The following is a 25608-nucleotide window of genomic DNA, read 5'->3' on the forward strand; positions in this document are numbered from 1 at the left end:
AATTCAATTATTGAACTACCCAGCACTCATCTACGCAAATAAACTTGATATTTATTTACGTTTGCGGCCCTAAATAACCATGTTCGATTCGTCACCGTTATTATCCACTAATAATTCTCACCATAGTTATCGCTATCGTTGTTTGTGCTGCGCATTCTAATAACCCTGCCAGAATTGATCAATCAATGAATTAACAACCGTCCACTGAATTTCCTGCCCGGAACATGTTGCTCCGCTTCAATATTTTATCCTCAGATAAACTTGGCTTTTCATAGTGTTTTGATAGCGTTTCCGTGAACGTCAAATATGAGGATTAATGACACGCAGGGACACCGGACACCGCATTCGTATTCAGTTGCGGAATCGAAGGGTGGATAACCGGAAAGATGATTTAAATTCGTTGCCTTTATTCATGGTTGATAATAAAGTAAACCGAATAGAATGATTTTAAATAATCATTTATACGTGCGATATTTATCTAAGGAGACTCAATAATTTTTTTTATATTGGTACTGAACTGTGGCCTGCTGGCCCGAGTCTATATTTTCTTCGATTAAATTGATTTAGGCTGGTGACAGTTTTTTCTTGATGTTTTTCATGATTTATTTTTTTAAGTGAAATAACACTGGTCATTTTTTAAAATGTTTTTATTGTTAAAAAAATGTAAGCTCTTTCCAGCTGTCATTGACATTTTAGAGCCAAACGAATAGCTTCAGACCCAAAATTCAGGCGTCAAAATTTCGCTTCATAAAAAAGGGAAAAGGCCAAGTTAGGAATAACGATCCGTACACGTGGTGTATGGGATTCGGGATCCTACACGATAAGCTGTTTCAGAAGATGTCGGTACTCGGTTGGGTGACCCTCGGTCTGGACTGGGTTTGCACTTGTATCGTTCAGCAGGCGCGAGTGTCCCCAAGTTCTTGTTGCTACTGGATGAAGTTTAGGGTTCAGAATGCAGAGTGGTGTGTTCGAGCAAAGTTTGGGCGAAGATCCAAGGCAGAGTCTGGCCGGGAGCACGAACTCTGGAACATCAAATGAAAGAAATACATTTTTCCTTTAACTTTCGGAGGTTTATCGCCTTGGTTTTGAACATGGTTATTCAGAGCGATCATCCCACCATCATGCAATATTACAACCAATAAGCATTAATCGTAAAGAACTATAAAACGGATAATAAATTTGCACTCATTTTAACCATCCATTCGCCTGTTGCATTTTGCTTAAAAAATTCTCTCCTCGCCCAATTCCTGATGAAGAATCCCACAAATTGAGTCTCCAGCATCTCCGTTGAAACCGCGTTCAATCGAAAGCATGGTGAATTCGTTAAAAGCTAGCATCACTGGTTTTCAAACACAATCACAATAAAACCAACAATTCAACTCCACATCACAATTTATTCCATCGTCACTGTCATCCCCTAGTGCCCTTAATATTTCACAATCTCAATCGATACACACACACCCTCATACTCAATATAACCCAACACCATTGCAAATGAAATTGAAAGTAAAATCGGACAAGTCATGATACGTAAGCTCCTTCCGAATATTCCAAAGTTTTTATTCTTATCAATCCACGTTTGTCGATGTGTGGTATGTTCCTCTCAATGTCTGTCTGATTCACTGATGGTACGTTAGCACTGATCGTACCATGGCTATGTCTCTCCCGCCTACCACCTTTACGAAAATTTATAAAATTGAAAAAAAAAAAAAACAAAAAAACACCAATAAATTTCGTTCGTGGATATGTGTGTTTGATGTCTGCCCTCCTACGCATCACCTTTCTGCACACTACGCCTTGCCGCACGCTACTACGTCTCGCCCCTCTACGACGCGCAGCTTCAAGGGGTGAGTTGTTTACACGATGCACCGCGGTGCATCCATTGCATCGTTTATTATTATTATTATTAACAATATTTCGTCACTGATATGATTATTTACAATACTGATGACGTTTTTTTTTTTTTCATTACTATCGTTGCTACTATCGTTATCAATAATACTGGCAGTTTATTATTATTTGAGCTTCTGTTCTATTCCAATGGATAGTCGTTGACTCTGCTCAGGCATTTTCAACTAGTAATTATAATCGGATATTCGTCGAACTCTTCCTGTATCTCGTACAAAGCTTTGCCCTGTGTTTCCGGCAAAAGCATGAGCGTAAAATGTATCCCGAGTGCACCGAAAATAGCGAACGATGCAAATGTCAAGTGATAACCCCTATCAGCAAGCACTGATTCGAAAATGAACTGTATTATCATCGATGACAGATAGAAGAGAGATATGCGGATGCAAAGGGCAATCGTTCTGTGACGAGATGGAAATATTTCGCCTGACAAAATAGGCAGGATATCGGTGTAAGGCCCAGGGTCGAAACCATGTAATAAAGAACCAGCAACGAAGCTGGCAACAGAGTCGAGTAACACCCGTAATAATTGTCCACCCTCGAGCCCACCAGGGTTATCAATGCCAAAATAAGACAAGTCAGGCTCGAACCGAATACTGAAATTACTAGCAGAACGCTTCTCCTGTTGATTCGATCGATCACGAAGAACCACGTTAACAGTGAGACGAAGTTCGATGACGACAAAATCATTCTCCGATATGCCGGTAACTCTCGGTCCAATAACATTTTGGCATTATCGTTTATACCGTAAGCACCAACCATCTGAGTTATACACAAAAATATTAGCACCAATGCTGGATTCCTGCGCTTTCGTGACGTCACCGAAAAAAAACTATTCCTCGATCCCTTCATGGCCGAAACGTCCTGTGATATATGGAAAAACAACTCTATCGTCTTGTACTCCGGATCGATTTCCAGCACTGTTCTCGCTCCTCGCAATTTTTTTAATGCAACCTTTGCATGCAGAGTCTGTAATGAAAACGTCGTCGAATTGAGCACGTATATTCTGTCATGATTCTCTTCGGCTTTGCCAGGACCTTCCATATACGTAATAATAATTGCCTGGTAATTAGAACGCGAGAGAGTATTTCGAATAAAATTTATTGGAATACGTGAATACTTTTTACTTAAGGGCAGGCAGATGGAAAAAAGATACAATTTTAAGAATTTTTTTGACGATACAGGTAATGGTAAATTAATTTCATTGATTGTGAAATCATATTGCAATATATGAACAATATTTCGTGAATTAAAAATTAATTGAAACCCGAACATCAATGATTAACTCGATGGCAGCAAATCTTCAAAGACACTTTGAAAAAAATTGTCCATCACGGTGAACATCATAAATCGAAATCTACTCGACCGATTCTTTTGAAATTTGGCATTATGCTTTTTTACACAATTGACCAGCAGGTATCTACGAGAGGATTTTTTTCCTCGATTTTTTATTTTTTTTGTAACACTTGGAAGTAAAAACAGTGATTTTCACCTAAAAAATGAACCTATTTGTCATTGTAAAATTAATAATTATGAAAAATTGGAAAAAACTTACGTAGGTCAGTTGAGTAAAGAAGTACCGTGCCAAATTTCGAAAGGGTCGATCGAGTAGGTTTCGATTTACACTGTTCACCGGTGCTCAATTCTTTTCTAAATTGCCTCTGCTACCACAGACTTAATTATTGATATTCGAGTTTAAAAAATTCCGGAAATCTTGTTCATATATTGTATTACGATGTCACAATGAATAAAATAAATTAGTATTATCTGTAGCGTCTAAAAAAATTCTTTAAATTGGGTCTTTTTTCATCGAATTAACGTTACCCCTCCCTTAAGGAAAACCATGTTCATTTTTCGGGTTTCTGACAAAATTTTCACGTTTGTTTACGCCTTGGATGATTGGCGAATAGAATTAGTCAATCTTGCAAAAATTCACACCGTTTTTTTCATTCGAGACGTTTTAAATTTTGAAAAAAGTTGATTTCACTCTCAATATCAAAGTGTCATTACCTTCCCCTGAAGAAAGAAAAAGTAGGGTGACTCGATCATCCACCAGCGTAACGAAGCGAGAAAGAACGTCGCCAGGCAGATCATGATGAGCGCAATCGTCCGAAGAAAAGTTACGAAAGTTAGGCAGCTTCCAAAGAGACCACCAGCATACATGCCAGCCGCACCAAGAGCCCAGATAGAGCCCCGTGTACGAGGCAACGAAATTTCGCTGACGTAAAGTGCGCTCGTCGATACAAAAATTCCTGCGGCCAATCCAGCGATCGCTGAAACTAAAGTCAGTTCCTGCAAAAACGACCAAGTCAAACTACTCGTAATTTCAGAAGAAAATTTGCACTTCTTTGAGTGAAAATGAGCTCAACTCATTGTCACAAACGACGGGCACCACTTTTTCAACTGATTCTTACTTTATCTCCTTCGAAAGCAAAAAGGATGACCCAGAATACGAAATTCGAGGTAGAGGCCAATGCGAATGAAAATTTTCGACCGTAGGTATCGGCGAAACAACACGGCAACAGAGCGCCAACGGAACTACCGCAATTCATTATCATCTGACCCGTTGAAACATCGTCCAATGCAGTATTCAAACAATTTCCGCTACAATAAAGCAGGATCAAATAACTCAGAGATGATTCCGGCCAGTCCAGGGTCAATCCAATGCAAACCGATCCTAAACAGACTTGAGAAAAATATGCAATCGGATGAAACTCAACTTTGCGAGCAGAAGTTCCGGAATCGTTCGATATCCGAGAGCAACATCGACTACGAACTAAATCAATGAATTCAAATTGTTGGATGTGCGCAGTTTCGGATGACCTTTGATCCTCTCCCGAGTAAAACAATTTTCGAAAAAACTCTTCTACAAATTTTCAAATAAAAACTCTTCATTTTTTACTTGTTTTCAGAAACAAACTTGTCGATGGTATGGGATAATAGAAATTGCTCGAAAATACTTACGTGACCCAAGAGATAGATTGCGTTTTAGTTTTCCAGTTCGTTGATAGAACGATTCGAAAATCTGCATACTTGATAATCGTAGAGCCATTGTGACCTGTAAACTTTTTGAAAATTGATGAACTTGGCACGGCGAGCACGAATAATATAAGAGACAAGAAACGTGGAACTTTGGACCACAAGCGAGAGAGGAAGGGCGAGTGAAAAACGAAAGAAACAAGGAGCATGGAAACCTGGCAACTTTGTATCTTATCGCTACAGCTAAAGGGTCAATTAAAAATCGAAATCTAACAAAACGATCGGTTCACTTCGATTCGAGTTACCGAATATTTTCCACGAAAAAAAACATCCGTTTGACAACGCAGTCACATTAGTTTTACGAAAAATTTTTTTTCCAGAATCGTCAAGGGATTCCCACCAGTATCACCGTTTATCGGAGTGTCCCCGACTTTGTGCTATCTCCTCAAAGAAAAAAAACCACTTTGTTGTCTCCAGTTGGCACAGGTATGTTTCCGGAATTGTAGAAGTGTTTGTGACAATCAGACGTTCAAAATCACTATTACTTAAATAGAAACGAGAAAAAATGTTGGGTTGTTACAGTGCAAAGTAAAAATACTCATGACAAGGAAACGAAATTTGCTTCCGTATACAAGCAATTTCATGACTTTTTTTTTAATTTGATTTTATAACGAGTTTTCCCAATTTTTTTTTAAACTTAACGAATCAATGACTGAGCACTTCCGGTGTGAGGAAATATCGACTGAAAAAAAGTGCGAGTACCAAAAATTATGGAATCAACTATTGCATAACACAGAAATACGTTTTGAAAATAAAAGAAGAAAAAAAACATTGGTTGGCTTACGATAGGTCTTCGAAACTATCGTCGAAAACGGTGACTGAATATTGAAATATTGAAATACCCATTGTCGTGTATATTTCCACATTGTCTATTTAAATTTTCATCGCAGGTATGCGAGCACTGCAGTTACAGGAATGCAAAGGAGTACAATTGGCAGAACAAAACGATAATACTGGCAGCAGATTATGCGAGTAATGGAATTTACAATTTCATCATACCTCTTCGAGCTCACTTCAGGTATGGAAGTTGATGCACTTGAACGTTTACGGGAGGCGACGTCAACGTTTTCATGCTTTTATTTTCCAAGCTCCTTTTTATCGGTGAAAAAAAACTGCATAAATAATCTTACGCAGATCCAAAACATCATTGAATCCAATAATCTTACTGCTCGAAAGACGACCGGAAATTGCTTTTCTCGATGCTGTATCGTATTTCCCTCTGGTATATTGGATGCTCGGCTCCATCGACTGCCTCGACGATCTTTTGCGCGCTGGTATAACACTCGCCGAGAATGTTGTTGTCGTCAACAAAGAGCTCAGTAATTCCGCTGAAGAGGATACGTTGGCGGACTGCAATACCATCGTCGCCGTTCAAACGATGTTCAAGTAAAATTATCTTCATCAGCATTACAAATAAGTGTTGTCGCTTATCGAAATTTATTTTTCCACTCCATCCATTTTTATCTGCTTTTAACCACCTTTTAACGTCCATCAATAAAGAATATAATTGGCTGTATCACCGGAAATTCACTCTCTAATAATATTCAAAATATGTTAAGCAAACAAATATTTTCAGTTGTGCGAAATTTTACACGCTTTTCTTAACAATCAGACTGGCTAGTCTCTACGTGTATTTTCTCATCCAACGAACGAATTCTACCACAAATTTTGTACGCATATTCAACGGTTACGACTCTCGCTCTCATTACGTTACTTTATTATTGATTCTTCAACCATTCCAGCGTGCAAAAATATGTTGATAAACAAATTTCGGAGATTCTGTGAAAATCCACGATCTCGAGTTGAATTTGGGTACTAAAATTCGTGAGGATATCGACATTTTCAACTGAAAATGCACATAATACATCCTTAAAGATAAATGCCTTAAGCGAATGCGAACAAGTGAGGAGGAAATTGTGGCACTCAACCTACAGAATGATTATTTTTACTCGTTTCTATATTTCGGAAATTTCGACAGATTCTTTCCCAGCATAAAGAGCATAACCGAGCTGTCCCAGTCGAGCAACATGAGATTCATGCAATTCCGGGCGCACGACAAGTACGCCCTCCATCTCAGCAAAATGGAAAAGGTACTCCTCAGTGCTACTACCGATGACAGCTACTCGGCCGAGCCTACGATGGGCTCCCCGGTAACACATAACTCACTCACTCTGACCTCTGATTCATGATTAATTAATATCTGACTGACGAGTTTATTGTGACTAGGATTTTTTTCCCTCACCTCGATTGATATTTTTTCAATCACCTGTAGTAGTCACGAGGTAGCATCGAAGCTGTACGTATGAGCAAAAATTTGTCAATTTTCTAATCGATTTTTTTTTCAAAATGCTTTTAAAGCAACGGTTGATTTGTCAATATTTGGAAGATAGAGAAGCAATTTTAATCACTGAAATTATTCGTCTCAATTCATTTCCGTGTTTGGTCATAAACACAAGATGACGTTACACGGTTTGTTATTCTTTATGCTCGATAACTGTGCGAAACGAATTTGAGAGGCGAGATTTTCTATGCTTTTTCAACAACAGGATTAACTGAAACTGCCACTTACGTTGAGTAGAGCCATCTCGTAAAATTCTACGAGTAGAAATGAACCTTGTTTTTGAGGTCCAAGAAAACATTTCCAACACGGCAGCCTCGACTCTATCCTCGATTCATAGAAAAAATCGCACTTTTTTGCATAACTTTAGAATCCAAATTTAGAAAATAAATCACCAAATTTTGTCCGGCTTTTTTCGTCCATATTTTAGCCACCATTTTTAAGACAACTTGCATGACCATTTTTGACCGGTCTACTTATCGATCTGGAACACCTCGTAGTTCTTGAGTCTCTCATAACCATTGATCCATCAAGGCTATGGCTTTAGTGAAAATTTAATCTTTTAATCACAACATTCAGTCACTCAGTATGAAATAAAAAACGATATTTCTTTGATCCTGAATAGCGAGAAAAAGAGAGAGGTTCCCACATATCGTATATGTTCCGTTTACCCTTCGCCGCTGGCAGCGTTTTTAGTGCGTCGATGCTCGATACCTTACTCTATCAAGCGTTCGTCAAGGATTACGTTATAACGTTTGTCAGACTGTTACTCGGGGTCGATCAAGCGCCGGGTTCTGGTTTCCTCACATCGGTAAGATTTTTTTCATCATTAATTATGAATTTTTTTGAATACTCTCCCCAATTATTTTCAACATGAACAAAAATATGACGTTTCATTGGAGCTGTAATTACAAAAGCTTTGGAGGCCTCGGATAACGAGAGTCAGCATACGGGCCAGAATCTTCAAAAAATTTCAAAAATAATAAATTTAATAATCAGATAAACGAACCAGCATCTTGACACCGAGCAGATTCATTATTTTCCCAAATCCAAGTTGAAAGTTTTTCGTTCGTTAACTGTTTATTAGGAAATGAAAAATAGTGGAAAATGATCGATAACTCTGATGATTTTTACGCCAATTATGCAATTGACAGCATCGCGTTGAATTGAATTGAAAAAAATGTATAAAATATCCCAAACCAGTAGTTCGAGGGTGATTTTTCAACGATTTTTTCGTACAGTGTGTTTTAATGCATGAAATAAAAAATGATTTCATACTCGTTGTATATGATTTGAAATCAGATGTGTATAACGAAAGAGGACATGTGGATCAGGACGTACGGAAGACTGTATCAAAAACTCTGCTCGACGACGTACGAGATACCGATAGGAATTTACAGGACACAGGATACGACAGTGACCGATACTTCGAACGTGAGTAACTTTGATCACTTTTAGTCAGCAGAGTGGCTAATGGAAAAAAGTGAAAAAAAACCTCAGTTGTTAAAAAAAAAGAAGAAAAAAGAAACACGATAGAAATGAAACGCCCTGAGAGCACAGAAATGCCCGATGGAATCTGATAACGTTGAGTGGTGGCTGTGAGTAGCGCATGGCCGTGCTCTCTCGCTCTCCCTCTTACTGTCGCTTTTCCCATTATTCGTAACCTTCCACCATTTTTCCAAATAATCGAAGAACTTTCGTAGTACTCTATAGCAATTCGATATCTTATTCGTATTTATTGATTTTTGAGAATGAAGTTTCTCACATCGAAACTTATTGAAGATTTTTCATTGAAATTATTCTGTTTTTCTCTATGGAAATAATATTTTTAATGCATTTCATGCACTTTTCAGTTAGATACAAAATCATTGGATGAAACACTCTGTTAAACGGTCTCAATGTGTTTTCTTTGATTACGTTAAAACTCATTGAATTCTTCAACATTCAATTCCAGCCCTTTCCCAAACCCCTGACACGTTCCCTTAGCGATGAATATTTATTTGTCGAAAGATCTTTGTGATAGTTACATATACTTAGTGTCCCTGAGATTCGTCGTTGCACAAATAAATGTATTTAACGCATATGTAAATAGGACTTATTATTGATGTGTCTCATAGTGGAACAAACTTTAGTTTTCTGCATCTTGATATACTATAGTCATTGAATTAATTATAACTATATAACTGAAATTTTCGTATACAGGATAAAGCGAAAAACCATGTTGAAATATGCACTGATCGATGACATAATTTCTTTACATTTACTAGAAATTACACCCATTTTTCATTCATAGGAATCGCACACGCGTACTTATTTTTAGATAGAAGAAACTGCGGCTAGAATACCCGGCATAGATAAATCCTCATCGCTCATAATGAATTGTCAAATGACTGCCGAAATTGTTATCATTCGTATCACAACTAGTCGTTCAATAATCATAAGCTGCTCCACTCAATAGACTTCGGGAAAACGATGATGAAGAGATCATTATGAGTATTTAAGGAGAGATAATCACCTGTAATCATTGTCACAAGGGTATGCGCGAGGGGAATAAAAGGAGAGAAGGCCGGTCTGTCATTTGAGAAGATCGAGAAAGAGAAAGGAAAATTGGCAGAAAAAGAGGGCGAGCAGCCTCGTAGTAAGGGTAGTCTTGCTTGTCCTTTTTTGGCAGGGTGACTCCGACGCCGAGAGCGATACGGGCGTTGGGGTGACTTACAAGGTGCGTCGTTCCGCGGCAGCTTCGTGTCTCGCGAACTGCGCCACTCGCGACAAGGGCGCATCCGCTGTAAGTACAATCATCGAAAAAGCATGCAAATATCATTTTTTAAATTATCATTAATATTTATTATTACTCATGTATATTCCAATGTTTAATTAGCCACAAGAAATATTCTTCAGTCGCTCATATTGACACCTGCGCATCAGTTGACATAAGCGCACTCGTATTCCGTGTTGCTTCCCGGTAAACCACTCTCCTTAAGGCATGCCGGCCCACTTTTTATTTCAAGCGGACTCTGGGCTTACGAAAAACTATTCGTTATCGCCTTTCTTATGCAATCCTAACGCAATCCATTCAATTTTCCACCGTAAATACAATTTGCTACAATAAACATACAGTTTAGAAATCCAATGTTGAGGATAATTCGTAATTGTTCATGGCTGATCTCGATTTAAGCGGTAGCGATTGGAGCGCTGGGTCTTGAACCGAGAACGCAAACACGTCAATTCGTAAGAATTTTCAAGCGCTCTATGATATTTTCGCGTGAAAAATAACGCAGTTCGCCAAGCAAATTATACACAAAGTCTATCAACATCGGGAAATCACTGTCACAGAAAATCAGAGAAAGTCGTTTAAAATTGATCGTTCCTAAACCAGAAAGCATCACCGCAACCTCCTTAAAACACGACCCCCTGAATCTTTTGAATTCTGATGGGCAGAGTTTGAAATGAGAAATGACGAGTCAGCGGATAGCGATGAACGAGTAAAGAAAGGGAGGCCAGAAAAAAAGATTCGGAAGGTTTTTTCAAGTAACGAACATTGCACGTTTTTGATGTAGCTCATAAAACTGTGGAAGCGCACGTTGTGTTGTTACTGAGCAAATAATTTGAGACGTATTGAGCTGCTTGATCAATGTCGTGCTAGCTTTGTCTCGCTGATATGGGAGCCACGATACTTCGCTGCCTAATAATAGTGATATTGATTCTGAACATCGGCAAAAGCAGTACAACGATGATACCGGTGGTAACGATTAGTTCGTATTGATTTTGGTATGCCAGGCTGTAAATGTCGATGAATTAATAACGTACGTACGAGAGAGGATTGATATTGATGAAAGAAGAAGCAGGACGAGTTGAGCCGAAGAGTAAAAGTTGTTTTTTTTTTGTTTCATTGTCTTTTCCATGTGACATCAAGCAGTACTCGGTGAGCCTCGCTGACGAAGCTCGGGACAACCATGCTCAGCAGATCGAGAGGGCTGAGATAGCGAATCTCGTGCGGTCGCGGATGGAATCGTTGAATCTACCGATCGCCGATTACGACGATGTTTCAGAAAAGCGGAACAGCCTGTCGTACGTAATAATAAATCCGAGCTGCGATCTCAAGCTGGAGGAAGGTGACATAGTCTACTTGGTCCGTCCAAGTCCATTCTCCGCGCAGAAAACATTCGAGCGTCACAATTCGCGTCGTAAGAGCAACATAAGCTTTTGCTCGGCTCAATTGGTAGCCCAGATGAGCGCGGCTGTTGCATCGGCCGGTGTAACAACGGGTGGAGGCAGTCGTCGGGGCTCGGGTATCGGTCTGGCTAGGGCACCACCTCTCGGTAGCACGAAGTCGAACTCGCTCTCCCTGCCGGACAGTCCCACCGTAGCCGGGAGTCTACGCGGCCGTTCGAATTCGTTGCGGGTTGTCGACGATATACTGCTGAGACGAAGCAACTCGCTCCGTCAGGGATTCACCACGAGGAGGAAGAGCAGCCTCGAGGACATTGGCCTCGGCGCACTCTCCCATCCGTCCAATCACAATCCGATCAAGATTGCGTTGAACGGCTCGATCGGCCTCGAGGTGACTCCACCGGAAGAGGGTACTCCGGCCGGTGGTGCGAGTAACACGGGAATCCTCGACGTCGGACTACCCTCCATGCCCTCACTCGGTACTATAGGTCTCGGACCCAGTTTAGGAGCTGGCCTAGGTGGCTCGTTGGGTGGCCTGTACGATCCACCCCCAATTATACAGGCCAACAAAAACACCGGCATGCAAAGCCAACAGGGACAAATCGGACAGAGCGCTGGACAACAGGATCCGCAGCATATACAGGGAACGATAGTATGATACAACCTAATGTGGGGACGCCGACTCTCCAGTGTAGTTCGAAACAAGTGGCTCTAGCGTTCCCACATAGTCTCCCAAACGAGATTAGATCGTAGCGGTCCCGGCAATCACGCCACTCGTCGTACCGGAACTCGCGACGGTTATAAGATTTAGAGACGATTCGCTGTTGAACATGCTTTACGTGCTCGTGTCGCCGAATGCGTACTCAGAAACGACTCGAGTCTAAGCCAGCTCTCTTCGGGGATATTTACGAGCCGGTTCCTGGCTGGTAAATATTTTCTGGGGACTTTATTTGCTCTGGGGATCGGAGGGTAGCGAAGGGGTTTATTTTCGGACGAAAGCTCTGGCCCCTTCCCTGTCCCCGGTTCTCTGGATTCTGGCTGGCGTGACGAGCGACAAGTCGAGTTCCGGACCATTTTTTAACGCAATGTTCAAGGTTACAAAGGGCTGAGATTTTGATTAAATGCTGGCTGAGTACACAGGAAAGTCGAGGGTGGCACGGATTCGATAAAAGCGGGTTTTGACGAGGCTGTAGATAAGAAAATGTGCACAGGCAACGTGGTACAGAAGCCGGCTGTCCATTTGTCATTGGCAATCGATAAAGACAACCATCAAAGTTCATTGTTCGAGATTCCGGAAAAATCACGTCGCAGTGACGATCGGCGTATGCGAACGTGATCATAGTTACTTGTCGATTAACAAAACCTGAACAACGGATCGATGGTTCAAGTAGAAGCTTCGCGTTGCGATGCATCGAGACAAGAATCCACTTTATCGACGGTCAGTAAACGTGAAAACGCCTCGATAATTTGAGCGTGTTGGAAACCACTTGTCGCGTGTTATCAACGGTCAATCGGAGTTAGACTACGCGGAACGACTAAATATTTGCATCGTTCGAATAACGTTTTATCGAACACGAACGAATTTTTTCAAAGATACTCACTCAATCAATCGCGCACGCGCATTTTCCGTGATCATCGACGGAGAGCACAGAAACTGACGAATCGCCGTTCCAGCACTAGGAACGACGGGCAATCGCAAACGTTTCACATTTTTACCGAGCAAACTGTAAATTTTCATGGAAGTCAATTCAAATCACTGTAGGATACACAAAACTTGATTTTCTTTCGATGAAACTTTACACTTTTTACACCGAAAATTCGAAACCTTCGCAAGAACCGCGTTTATCTTGCTGCAACGTTAGTTTGTCACGATAATTATCTCCGTGTAAGTGAAATTTCAACGTTTCGATAATCCGATATTCTCCGCAATGATTTCAAATCGTTTCTCCGCAATAATGTACCAAATGTATACAAATGAAAAGATTATTATATATATTAATATATGACTGTTGGATAAAGAGAGAAATTTATGAATTCGCGAGTTCGAACGGTTCGACCGGCTCGGAGGTCACTCAGCCGGAAGATGGGAGGTCCGGGAGGTGGTGCTCGTAACACCCCGCGTCCTGACCGACGAGGAGCTTCACCCTCGGCCGATGGAACGTTTTTTAACGTTGTTTTGTTTTGTTTTTGTTTTTGTTTTTTTTTTTTTTTTAATTTTTATCGTCTAATAAAAAGCGATCTACGGGACCTGCAATGCCACGAGGAAAACCACGTCGAATAAAAACGTAACAGTATGAAGAGGTAGCGATTACCCGTAGATTCAAGTACGCAGAGTCACGTGATACACGAAGGGCGTTAATAATTTCATACTTAGATCGAGTAAGAGAAAATTCAAAAAAAAAAAGAAAAGAAAAGAAAAGTAACGAAAAATCATTAAAATACCTAAAAGAACGAAGGGAGTAAAAGAGCCTCGAGAAAACGAGAGAAGAAGAAGAAAGTAAGAAAAGTGAATAATTGACCATTAGAATCGCATATCAAAGCGAGTCACAATACGTCGTGCTCGTTGACAGTCACTACTGTAAACTTACACACACCTTATGTCTAGGCGAACACGATGAAGGATGATGAGAAAAAACGGCGTTAAAATGAAGGAAGAAAAAGAGAATAATGAAAATGAAGAAAAAAAATGAAAATTAAAAAAAATACAAAAATAACAGAAGGAACTAAAAATGTCTTAATTAAGTGTTATCGACGAGTGATTAGATCGAAGGGCCATGCGATGAATAGGCGAGGACTACACGTGTGGCTGATTTCATTAAAATTAGTGTTCGATAAATACTGAGAGAAAAAAACCCAACAACAAACGATGAAGCCAAAACTACTTCGTCAAAAAATGGGAACACGTTACGTGTTAAGAAATTAATGAAAAGTTGAAAAATAAAAGAAATAAAATAAATAAATAAAAGATAAACAGAAATTAATACTTACTACCGGATGTGTAAAGTTAAGAGAGCAAGAAGGAGAGAAAGTCCTGAATGTTAAGCGGCCTCGAGCAAAGGCTTAGGACATTTTATTAATATATTTAATAATTGTACGACGATTGTGTAACTGACTGATCAAAAATCGATAACTCCCGACAAATCATTCGTTAGTTTATTCCCTAATGTGCAATCGAAATAATTCTTTACAACATAATTAAAATGCTTCAACTGGTCTTTGATTAATTTTTGAAAAAATCGTTTCAATCCGACGATTTTTTTACTTTGACAATCCGTTTAATTGTGACAATTGAATTTTTTGTGCTATCTCGATCCTTATCAACGATCGAGCTTGGGATAATCCGTTGATTTAAATTGGCCTGATACGAGCCAAATTCGATGATGTCGAGCGACCAATTTACACACAATTTACAATTCTTTTCCCTTCATTCCGTTACAGCAATCGAATCGTTATTTTTTCCCGCGCATTATTGCGAGATTGTGAAAATGTTTTATTTTACACTTAACAAAAAATGAGAAGTGTTGCCAATGGTATTTTTAAAAATCGTGCCCTTAGCAAGAAATACTCCTCAAGAGTTTTTGTACATATGTCAATTGAGCACGATTGAATAATATGAATCAGTGGCTATGAATTTCTTTCTTTTCTACACTCCAGACGCTCTACGCTGAATTCTTTTTAGTTGATAAATTTGAGGAGGAATACAAACGGCACATCTCTTCATTTTCTTCGCACAACAATTACGACTTTGCAATTCCAAAATTTCTTTATCAAAAATCGAATTTATCCACGATTATTAAAAATAAATAAAAATTTATCTTTCAGTACAGTATGAAACAAAAAATATCTCGATTTAATTCCTCACCTTCGTATATCATTGCAACAAAAATTCAAGGTCACACCAAGGTCCAATAACACATTGCCTGTTCGTTAAAGAAAAAAGAAAAACGAGGAAACAAAAGTCATTGTTTTCGTCCCCGTCAGCCCAGTCGGACAAGTTTTCATACGAAACAACACGAAATAAGTAACCGAAGTATTCTACGAAAATGATCGCCTTACAGACAACATAAACGATTTAAAAACAGCTCTGAGAAAGAACATTTCAAAGTGCTAACTTGCCCGCCGTTTGCGTTGAATAATAATGAAACAAAAAAATGAACAATCAGTGAGTGTGAAACTTGTGAGTAACACGGACGGTCCTTTCGTGATCGCTGTTGCAAAAAATACTTTGATTCGTGGCCAGGCCGTAATTAATTGTTTTTCGAGTCGATCGCAAGGAAAAAATTGGAGTTATTGAAATCTGTATTTTTCGGGAAAATTAACATATTTGCGTGAACGAATTAGAAAGTAAATAGAAATTTAAAGTTATTCGACGTTTTTGAAAAATTATCCTAATATTTGTATTGTTATGATTGTGTCCTGGAATAAAACTGTTCCGAGGTACCAGGAAGCGTGTGAGTGAAAATTCTAAAGAACTTCGGCCGTGTATGAATGATGGAAACATGGAAAAAAAATGAAATGAATCACTTTAAACAAAAATGTTAGAGACTCGACCGTATCAATTTTTTCCGTGGGATCGAATCACTGAACTCGACGTAAACGGACCGGAGACTCGATGTTTTTGATGTCGCATTGGCGTGGAAGAAAACTATAAATGAAAATCGAATGGATATGGCTCATCGCGTGCGGCAGTTTTTTCTAATTTTTCCTGTGACCATGAGCTATTGTAAAAAAAGCCATGAAATTATCGGTTACGATCCTCATCGGAAATCAATTTTAAGGCCAATAAAACAGGGGGGACAAAGAATCAAAGAAGAAAAACAGTTTAACGAATCGAACAGAATTTTGAGTATATACGTAAATGTATTTATACAAATTGTTCTACGACCGATGGCCATTCTTGTGGGCTCGTATTCGTCCTCAGAATCCCCATCTTGAATTCTCATACCGTTTACTCATCAGATTTCTTCTGGCAAATCATTCATTATCGAGCTGAAAACTAAGCCGAAAACTTTGGGCTGGCACGCTGTCTCAAAGTGCTCAAAAGTAGAGTCAAAATGCCTTGGGCCAGTGATGGGGAAGACAAAATTTCGTAAAAAAAAGTTCCTGACGATGACTCGATGTCTTTAAAAGGTTCGAGTCTCGACAACTTTTTCTCGAAAATTTTACGTAACACAAAAACTGTCCTGAGTTTTTATATCGATTTGTGACCGTTTTGGAGGCACTTGAGAAAAAAATGTACAACCCCGAGTATTCGAAAATGACAAATTCGTCGTAATAAAATTTGATCAAAAAATATGTTTGAATGCCGAAAAAAGTCAAAGAGGTCCACAGGAATGATTTTCGGTCGAGCCTGTACACATAAAATCAGAGAGAAATAAAGAAACTATTTGACGGCGAGAATCCCGAGTTATATATTAACAGTCTATAGTGACTTCAACATTAATCGATAAGACGATCCTTGACCACAAGAAAAATAAAAGATGAACAAATAATAAACGGCTGTACGTAATATTATACAATGACGAGATGTGATGAAAAGGAGATGAAAGAAAAAAATAAGAGAGAAAGGAAAACTAAAAACGAACAGAAAAGAATGTACCTATCGTGTGACGTGTCTGTGGCTCACAGTCGCGTGAGTACATGGCGTAAATTTATTATGAATAAATTATTATAGAGCATACACTAGTCCATTTATTTGTACTCCTTCCTACGCTCATCCACTAATGTATCGTCAATTAATTGTATAATTTATTGACTTTCTACTGTTGTATTGTCGAAGATCGTTGTTTTTTTTTCTAGGTCAATGGAAGAAAACAGGTTTTGGATTAATTATAATTCGTCTTTCCGTTCTTGCTCGTTTAATATTTATGTATATGCATTGGAATGTTTATTCTGTATGCACGTTGTATGCGGTATATACATTGTTGTATATGCGTACGCGGTTTAATTCTTAAGTTATTATCTATATATATATTTATAATGTGGATGTATAAATACAGCAGGTTCTTTCGTAGATACAATCACGAGGTTTTTTCGTTGATCATTCACGGCTGACAGATCATGAAACACTCTTCAACGGTTTCAATACGTTCTCGGTAAATTGACCAACTATGTTTCCCCGTGGATGGTAACAAGCCACTACCACGCAGGCTCCGTCTTTCTTAGCCATTGCAATCCCCATCTCGCTCGTATTTTTCCATACTATCTGCGTAAAATGACCTGAAATTCGTGTTCAAACAGTTTTTTTATTAGTCTGCAGGGGACGATGTCCATCGGTTGGTGGGCTGTCAAAAAAAGGATTTCGTGAGTTAAGGAATCAATGTATGGGCGATTCGATTCAAAGTACCTTCATTGTGAATATAAATAGAAAATTGAATAGCAAGTGCTTGTGGAGTAATTCGTGCAAAATCCCACCACCAGGAAGGGTGGGGTCGATTGACTCTATGACTTGACCACGATGAGACCGGTTTCGAGTAGCAATTTAACTGGATCAAGTTATTTGCTATGATTTTTGAAGATTCTTTTGGATTTTTCGTCTTGAACGAAACGGAGAGAATGAGATATTTAAAAATGGGGGTTTGTTCATTTTTCTTGGACAGGTAAGATTTTGATAACAAATAAAAAATGAAAGGTTTTTGAGACGTAGATTTGGAGTTGTGAACCTTCTAATGATAGTGACAGAAAATTATTGCAAAGCAATCAAGAATTGATTAACCTTTAGATTCACGATGCAGCTCAGTATATGGCAAGTTTGACATTTCTTTATTGAAAAAACATCAAATACTTGCTCGACTACCTGCAACACTTTACTGAATAATTGTATTTGCACTTAAACTGTTTTCTAAGCTAGCGAACCAAGGTTAGTATTAAATAACGAGAAAAAGCTGTTCGTGTGAACTTGTTGAATGCAACAATCGCATTTTTCAGTTCGAAGAAGTCGATAATTCAAAGTAAGATAACCAAGCTAATGGGAAAAGAGATACGAGGATAAAGCAGCAATAAATATGAAAAAATTTGCATGAAAATCACTGACAAATGTGAAATAATGATCGAGTTAGAGGACAAATAAGTTTCGAAGTAACTGTAAAAATTCATGAGCTCAATTGTGGATTCAACGAGTGGATTAGTTAAGGGATCGAAAAGGTAAAAAATATTCTACTCGATGATAGATTGGGTAATTGATTGACTTACAAGTGTTGAGAACTTTTGGCTCGCAGCCATATTTGTGATCTTTTTTCTCAGAATACCACTTCGATACAACTTCCCGCGCAGAAGCAATGAGATTCGGATCGGAGCATTGCATTGAGTAAATATTCTCTCCGTAAGGCGACGCCGATTGTGGCACGAGTTTATTCGTATTGAGTAACGTGACTGCCCATGCCTGAAAAAAAGTGGAAATTTTGCGACGTTTCAACGGAGAACCAACCTGATCTTTTGATTCACTTTGATAAAGTGGTTTTGTCGATTATCTACTTGTGATTATCACTTAGCTTTACGCTCAACAAACGTTTTTGAATTATACGAAAAAACGTAATTATATGCCGTTGCATTTGAGGGTTTTCGATTGACCTATCATCCAATTTTGTTCGATTTCACCACTTTCAAGAAGTATGACAATAACCTCGGAGTCACGAAAGAGCGTGAGCTTAAAATTTTTCGAGGCCTACTCAAAAATACTTTTAAGGTAGGCCATGCACGAAAGGATTTTCTTAAGGAAGTCTTGAAATTCACACAAAGTTTCAATGGCTAGTCGACCGTCACGACTCTCAATTTTTAAAGGATTTGTCTCATTGGTTATTTATAGATAAACGTGTTTAAATGTGAAGAAAAATACACAAGGTCATAGGCACTGTGCCTTAAAAATCGTTTATCTTTCCATACAATTTCCAGACGATTGTCTTACTAGTATTAAAGATATATTACGTTAAAGATTTAACGAAATTGGTAAAATGAACAATGGTAATCTCACATTAGCTTATTTCGGTATTTTCTTTCTTCTTGGCTTGGCCCAATTCTGTCATAGCCTTCTGTCTTTTTATTAACACTTTTTTCTTAATCCATTTGAAAAACTCTAGTATTTTAGCCAAGGACGAATATAAGATTTTGGCTTGTAATTTCATTCGCCAAAAGATAAGTTGGAAAAATGTATTTACAATTTTTAATTAATGACTCTAACATTAATTTAGAGTGATAATATCTTCAATGAGGAAGTAAAAATCGACCCAATTTAGACACCCATAAAATACGATCCTCAAGCATGAGCTACCTTAATGCATCGAATGATACTCAAAGCTTTGTGAAACTGAATAAAAATGAACAATCACCTTGGCAGCTGCTGTCAATTCAGGATTCAACCTCAAATTTGGAACCCTGTGACGTCTTCTGCACTCGTTGTGAACGTGAAGAGCTTCCTGCTGCCAGGATGTCTCATCGACCGGCGAGCGCAACGGTTTGTTTATACTCACAGGCGTTCTTTTGCTCGGTGAACCACCACCAGGCATTAAAACATTCTCGGTAAAGCTACCGAGGAAATTTCCAGCTGGATTGTAATTGCACACGACGTAAACTTCGCCATTTCGATTCCTCGCCATTCCAACACCGAGTTCTGTACTGTCACGCCATACAACTTGCGTAAAATGTCCGGTTTTCAGAGTCGTTGGCTCTTTGGCGTATTGATGCTGTACTTCCTCCGCATACCTTTTCAAAAACATTTTTTTTATTCAACAGTCAGAATAGTCGTTGACGATGCGTTTGGAAACTGCGACGAGAAGAAAATTTTAACTTTTTAAAATAAAAATCAGTGAGTTTATTGATTTAAAAAAATGAAGACTTTCTCCAAATATTTTTTTCGAAAGAATATCATCAAAATGAGGTTGACCAATTCTTACTAATCACCATTTTCACCGCTGAATTTTGAACGAGCGGATTCTCAACGAAGCCGATCACAAAAAATGGATTTCAGTTTGTTTTTTTCTGCCTAAGCTTACCATTCGTTGACAGGCTCATCACCGCTGACAATGGTCTTGGGATTCGAGCTCCACATGCAATAGAGGTTTTCACCATATTCAATGTTCGCTCTGTGCTCCAATCGTCCCCTCGTTGCCAGGATATTGGCCCAATCTTGACTTGTTTTACATAGCTGTGTTTGTGGATAAATCAGTCAACTTGAGTAACCCAACGAATCGTATTTATTTAAAGTTAAATCGAATGACATTGTGCTCGAAAACTCAACGACTTTCACGACTAAAGCAAACTCCTGTAAACCTGACAGCCATCGTCGGAAAATTGGATAAAAAGAAACCTCTCAAAACACGAGTCGAGTAATTTTCCCACGAACAATTAAATTCGTTAAAAGATCAAATCATTTGCAGAGTTGAATAGTTTTCTTACGAATCGTCATTCGGTTCCGCTTTAATGTTCCTTCGATTACCTGTTTGCTGAGCTTCAATGGTGGCACTCCGTGTCTCGCGCGGTAAAAGTTGTGAGTACCAAGACACAGGTCGATGAATTCTTTGGGAGGTCCCGATCTGCGCACAGACGGTTTACGCGTTTCAGTCTTTGTTATCTACAACACATGCAACAGAGAAATGTCGGTACAAAACAACCTTGAAATTTATTTATCATTTCGAGACACGGTAGCGTCGATGATTTAGAGGAAGAAAAAAGTGAAGGAAGAAGAGCAAATTGTTCGCACGCGAACCTTCGTTTTATACCTGACCTACAACGACCACAATCTCACATAAAACGACGCACACGAAACCTTGTACGTTTGCTATCGCGGTATAACGAGAGCGTAACCGCAAATTTATCTTTCCCCGATTTATCTAACAAGCCAGAAATAATCTCTATACGCAATACATTCATCCCATTATATTTATATAGCTCGAGATGAAACTGACCCAAAGATATGATTTCCCATGGCACTTGAATTTCACGATCTGTCATATATTCCGCGGGTACTTAATCCAACGACTCGATGATCGAGTCACGATATCTTCTCGCAACGGTCGCTCATCCGACATGAAATTGCAGCCAACGTTCATTTTTTTCCAATTTCAAAAATCGCGTCTAGTTTGATGAACAAAATGGCTAGAATCATTAAAAGTTTTACGAGACTTTGTGAAGGAGGAAGTGACGCTCGTTTTTTCAAAAAATCTACTAAATAATTCATGAACATTTTCATGCGAATTGTTCGTTTTATTTCCAAGGAAAATTCCATTGACATTATTCTATTTTAAGTTCATGCATAAAGATTCCTCAATTAACATAATTTTGACTTCTCTGTCAAAACAATCGTTATTTACAAACTTTTTGGTTTTTAGTTCCGATGATATTTTTAAATCACTGAAGATTGAGAACAATCTTTTTCTTCGAACAAAACTCGCATACTGAAAATATGAAAAATGCGAAAAATATTATTGCAATATCACGAATCTCGTTCATTAAAATATAAATTGGATCGAAATATTCAGCATGTTGATGTGCAATAAATTTTCAACGAGCTACCTCGCCTATGGACACAAACGAATAAATTGAATGAACGCAAAAGTGCAAATAGTGTCGAGACGCATTGCAAATACGAGAAGCGGATTAACGGGGTTTGCAAGGGAAAAAAATGATAATATCGCACATCACAGAATCCAAGCGAAGAGACTCTCGCAAATTACTCCGAGTCAATTTCTCGGTAGGAGTCTTCTTCACGCTGGATGACTAATCGAAAACTGTCTGGTCCGTTGCATTAAGTCGTGCCTCGATTTTTCACACACGCACACACACTCGCATAAACATACAGACAAAAACCCTCGAATGAGAAGTATAAAATGAAGAGAACGATTTTTTTCGCCTCGTTTAATAAAACGCACGCGTGCCGTCTCGTTCTCATTCACTTTTGGGTATGTATGAGTTCGGCTCACAGCTCGCAAACACAGCGCTCTCTGAACACACGTAATACTGTGGCAAACATGTGTGTACGTACATAAATGCTCATTTGCAATAATATACGATTCTACTATTTTCTCCTCTCGCGAACGAGATCGCACGCGTATCCGAGAGAAACTAATATTTTAAGTACAATCTCGACGTAAACACACACACACACACACACACACACACACACACACACACACACGCATACACATGGACGCATACGAATGGATTAGCGGATACGTGCGTTTCTTCATTTAAAAATCAGCTTCGTGAATTTCTAAAACGTAATTTGCATCAACGCTTCTCACCGATCTCGAACGCGTATTCGGCATTTTTATTTTCCTCACTTTAAATCGACGTCAAACTGTATCGTTGATTCGTCGCTGTGCCGAATTTACTGGCTAATTAATGAGGAGAGAGGAGTCGGATTTTATGGTGACTTGTGGCAGAAACCTCCCGATCTTCATTAATTCAGGAGAAACTACAATGATTTTTAGCGTCGCTGATGATTTCATATTCTTTGGTAAACAACATATTTGGCTTAAAATATTGAGGAAGCTGACATTCGAATCGATCTCCAAATGTATTCGTTCTCGAAGGAACGTTTACTTCTTATTTATGGGGCACTTTTCCATCAATGCGTTCGAAATTTACAGGGCAGTGTGACGGAAATGAATTATTGAGAAATACGATTTTTTAATACATTCGTGAAGTAATTGATGGACTTGCGTTTTTGGATGAAAGCTTTTCGAACTCAATGTCCTCTGCCACATACAATGAAACGAGGAAAAAAGTTTTATGGTATGCAGCGAGCGGAATAATCGTTCGATGGCATTGTGGACTGTGAGAAAGGGAATTTCATTATTTCATACTCCATGGGAAGATAAAATCGTTTCCCTTGGAAATTGAGTTGGAAAGCGAAATTGTCCGAGGGATCGGGTTCGACGGTGATGAATAAGAGAAAAGATACTCGGGCTTACCTGTGCGGAGGAATAACGAGCGGAATCCGGGGAGGCTGAGGACGATCTCGCACTACTGCACGACATTCCATCGCTTCCCAGGCTACCATGAAAACTTCCGTGAAAAGAGTTAGACAAAGGTCCTGGAGATGCCGGAGACGCGGTCAAGGGTGACTTGGATCTGACGGACTCTGCCCTCGATCTAAAACGAATATTCGGAGATGAGAAAACCCTCATAAACAACATTTTAAGAAAATATATCATTCCAGGTAAAATTAGCTCGATCGACAACTTTGAAGCACATTTAAACAGAGTGTTGGTAAGCAGAGAGATGCGAATGGCAAGCGCTCGTTCTTGCTCATTGTTTTCATTGTTTTTATGAGAATATCGAGTCAGCTGTTACTGCAAGAATCTCTAAAAACAATGTTAGAGATGGAGAAGCTCAAAGCGCATTTGTTTTTTTGTCGGGGATGCTCATTGTAAGAAAATCTTATGGTAAAATTTATTCAGTATTCACCCTTGGAGAGCTCTGTGACAATATTTTGAAATATCGTTTTTTCAATGATTCAAACTTACTTCGATAATTCCACGCTTCAAATAGTCTACCAGAAGAAGATATCGACTCTTTAATTATTGCTTCACATATTTAAAAACTTTCGTATCGTCCGACCACTTTCTCCGTCGAAGATAAAACCCTAAAGAAACAATGTCATTGTCGTAAAGTCTCTCTCGTACTTCTCGTGCCCTCGGCCACTAGGAAGTGTCAAGAGAAAGCTGAAAATTTCAGAGTTCAACATGACAGACTACGATTTAAGTCGTGACGGAGTTACGACGCATGAATTAATCGATATATCTATAAAAGAAGTGAAGCCAGTTTATCAACAATTTACACTCCTTCACTGTGCAATGATCTACAAAACTATTAACGATACTTATCGGTTAAGTGAGTTTGGTAATTGTCAGTTTTTGTCTCAGACGTAAAAGCACGACTAATCGATTTTTCAAGCTTGCGCTCTCCGATCCGATGCAAATCTATTCAGCAAATGAAGCCAATGAGGAATAACGTTATTTGAAAGAAAAATGCGCGAATAATTTAGTAGGCAAAAAAAATACGATCGTCCTTAAGTAAATTCCACAATGAAAAAGTTCGTTAAATTGCACTAATGAAACTTGAATGCTGCGAGTCTCCAAATGATTTTCAATTGATTGCAACAACAGTGCGAGTCCTTGATGTTTCTTATCAGTATTTTTGTGCATAAATTGTACGATATTAGTTTAAGTGGAAACATTGCGAACTAAGCTGCGAAAGTATGCATTTTTCGTGCTGACTATTTTCGAAGAGTTCTCCTCTAGTTAAATCTAAAGAACTTTGGATTTCTGGTACCTGTCCGGTGACAACTGATCGACAAATCCGACCACCTTCTTTTTGGTCCCACTCGAGCTGAGCGAGGGCATACTACAGGGAAAGGGAGAACAACGTTTCTAATGTGTTTTCATGAAAATAACGTTCTTACCATTTCTTACGTAACAATCCTGTTTATATTTAAATCTACTTCTCATATGATACTCTCCTCAAAACCAATTTTATCCTAAGCTTCTAAATCGAATTACAGCTATAACTCATCGTTCGAGGGCTTTCAACGGAATATTTTTCAAAGACGACAAAGACGAAAACGAGATAAAAGTATTTTTTTCATGGTTCAGGGAATGTAATTGCGCACTTCGAAGTACGAAAAATATGAAAATCACATTTTTGAAGTCTTTCTTAAAACGAGTCTTCCACGTTAAAATGCAACGAATGGAAACCATGAAAAAAGTTTTTTCTGTCGTGACAAAAAGTTGGCTCGTTCATGCGTCATAACGCAGAAAGTAAAAAATTCATAAAACGTAATCATCTTCATCGGTTTCTTTTCCCTTGAAAGCCTCGAACGACTGGTACAATTACGATTAGTTCGTATTTACGTTTTCAAGGAAAGCTACTTCCACAAATAACGAAACGAAAACGACTTGATTTTCAAAATGATTTGCAAACGTACGAATCTCTGAATGATCAAAAGACAGCTGTGATTTCGAAGAGCATTCGAAATCAGATTTAAATACGAAGTCCGTTCTTCCGAAGCTCAAGAGATCATTGAAACAGAATACAAAAATAACGGATTTATTGACACACGAGCAAAGTACTCCGAGAAACTAATTCCACTAGTCGGAAGCACAACTCGAAAGACTTTCGTCCTAAATTTTGATTTGAAAGCAATCAGCATCAATTTTTAA

General features: G+C 38.7%; 3 protein-coding genes across 22 annotated transcripts in view; 1 reads left to right on the forward strand and 2 right to left on the reverse strand.

Annotated features, from left to right (window-relative positions):
- Window positions 1–17132, forward strand: part of SLO2 (slowpoke 2) — a 175404-nt gene extending 158272 nt beyond the window's left edge. For 8 of the 14 annotated variants that reach the window (XM_043422166.1, XM_043422167.1, XM_043422158.1 and 5 more), the window contains 9 exons: window positions 1839–1847; window positions 5265–5370; window positions 5835–5962; window positions 6079–6330; window positions 6923–7094; window positions 7908–8093; window positions 8585–8716; window positions 9954–10067; window positions 11199–17132. In XM_043422166.1, the coding sequence (XP_043278101.1) occupies window positions 1839–1847; window positions 5265–5370; window positions 5835–5962; window positions 6079–6330; window positions 6923–7094; window positions 7908–8093; window positions 8585–8716; window positions 9954–10067; window positions 11199–12110 (2011 nt within the window). In that variant the 3' untranslated portion in view covers window positions 12111–17132. The remainder of the gene's footprint in view (window positions 1–1838; window positions 1848–5264; window positions 5371–5834; window positions 5963–6078; window positions 6331–6922; window positions 7095–7907; window positions 8094–8584; window positions 8717–9953; window positions 10068–11198) is intronic. The other 6 variants (XM_043422165.1, XM_043422171.1, XM_043422162.1 and 3 more) reach the window with 5 other exon arrangements.
- On the reverse strand, window positions 1730–5474 carry LOC122412550 (uncharacterized). The gene is made up of 4 exons (XM_043422180.1): window positions 4870–5474; window positions 4320–4591; window positions 3916–4197; window positions 1730–2874 (listed from the first exon to the last, which is right to left on the reverse strand). The coding sequence occupies exons 1-4, from the start codon at window positions 4955–4957 to the stop codon at window positions 2257–2259; spliced, it is 1260 nt and encodes a 419-aa protein (XP_043278115.1). The 5' UTR covers window positions 4958–5474; the 3' UTR covers window positions 1730–2256.
- A 161-nt stretch (window positions 17133–17293) lies between the features above and the next one.
- Window positions 17294–25608, reverse strand: part of LOC122412549 (uncharacterized) — a 47586-nt gene continuing 39271 nt past the window's right edge. For 6 of the 7 annotated variants that reach the window (XM_043422172.1, XM_043422173.1, XM_043422178.1 and 3 more), the window contains 7 exons: window positions 24722–24793; window positions 23359–23539; window positions 20883–21017; window positions 20440–20591; window positions 19777–20149; window positions 18644–18833; window positions 17294–17671 (listed from right to left, as the gene is read on the reverse strand). In XM_043422172.1, coding sequence (XP_043278107.1) covers window positions 17511–17671; window positions 18644–18833; window positions 19777–20149; window positions 20440–20591; window positions 20883–21017; window positions 23359–23539; window positions 24722–24793 — 1264 coding nt within the window. In that variant the 3' untranslated portion in view covers window positions 17294–17510. The remainder of the gene's footprint in view (window positions 17672–18643; window positions 18834–19776; window positions 20150–20439; window positions 20592–20882; window positions 21018–23358; window positions 23540–24721; window positions 24794–25608) is intronic. The other variant, XM_043422174.1, reaches the window with a different exon arrangement.

Source organism: Venturia canescens, chromosome 6 (assembly GCF_019457755.1).
Source record: "Venturia canescens isolate UGA chromosome 6, ASM1945775v1, whole genome shotgun sequence".
NCBI lineage: Eukaryota > Metazoa > Arthropoda > Insecta > Hymenoptera > Ichneumonidae > Venturia > Venturia canescens.

Excerpts from the sequence above, each read along its gene's own strand:
- LOC122412550 (XM_043422180.1), bottom strand. The coding sequence starts at position 4,957 with ATGGCTCTACGATTATCAAGTATGCAGATTTTCGAATCGTTCTATCAA. Across the intron at positions 4,592-4,869 it reads CAATCTATCTCTTGGGTCAC|TCTGTTTAGGATCGGTTTGC; the intron begins GTAAGTATTTTC and ends ATTTTTCTCAAG. Across the intron at positions 4,198-4,319 it reads TTGCTTTCGAAGGAGATAAA|GAACTGACTTTAGTTTCAGC; the intron begins GTAAGAATCAGT and ends TCGTTTTTGCAG.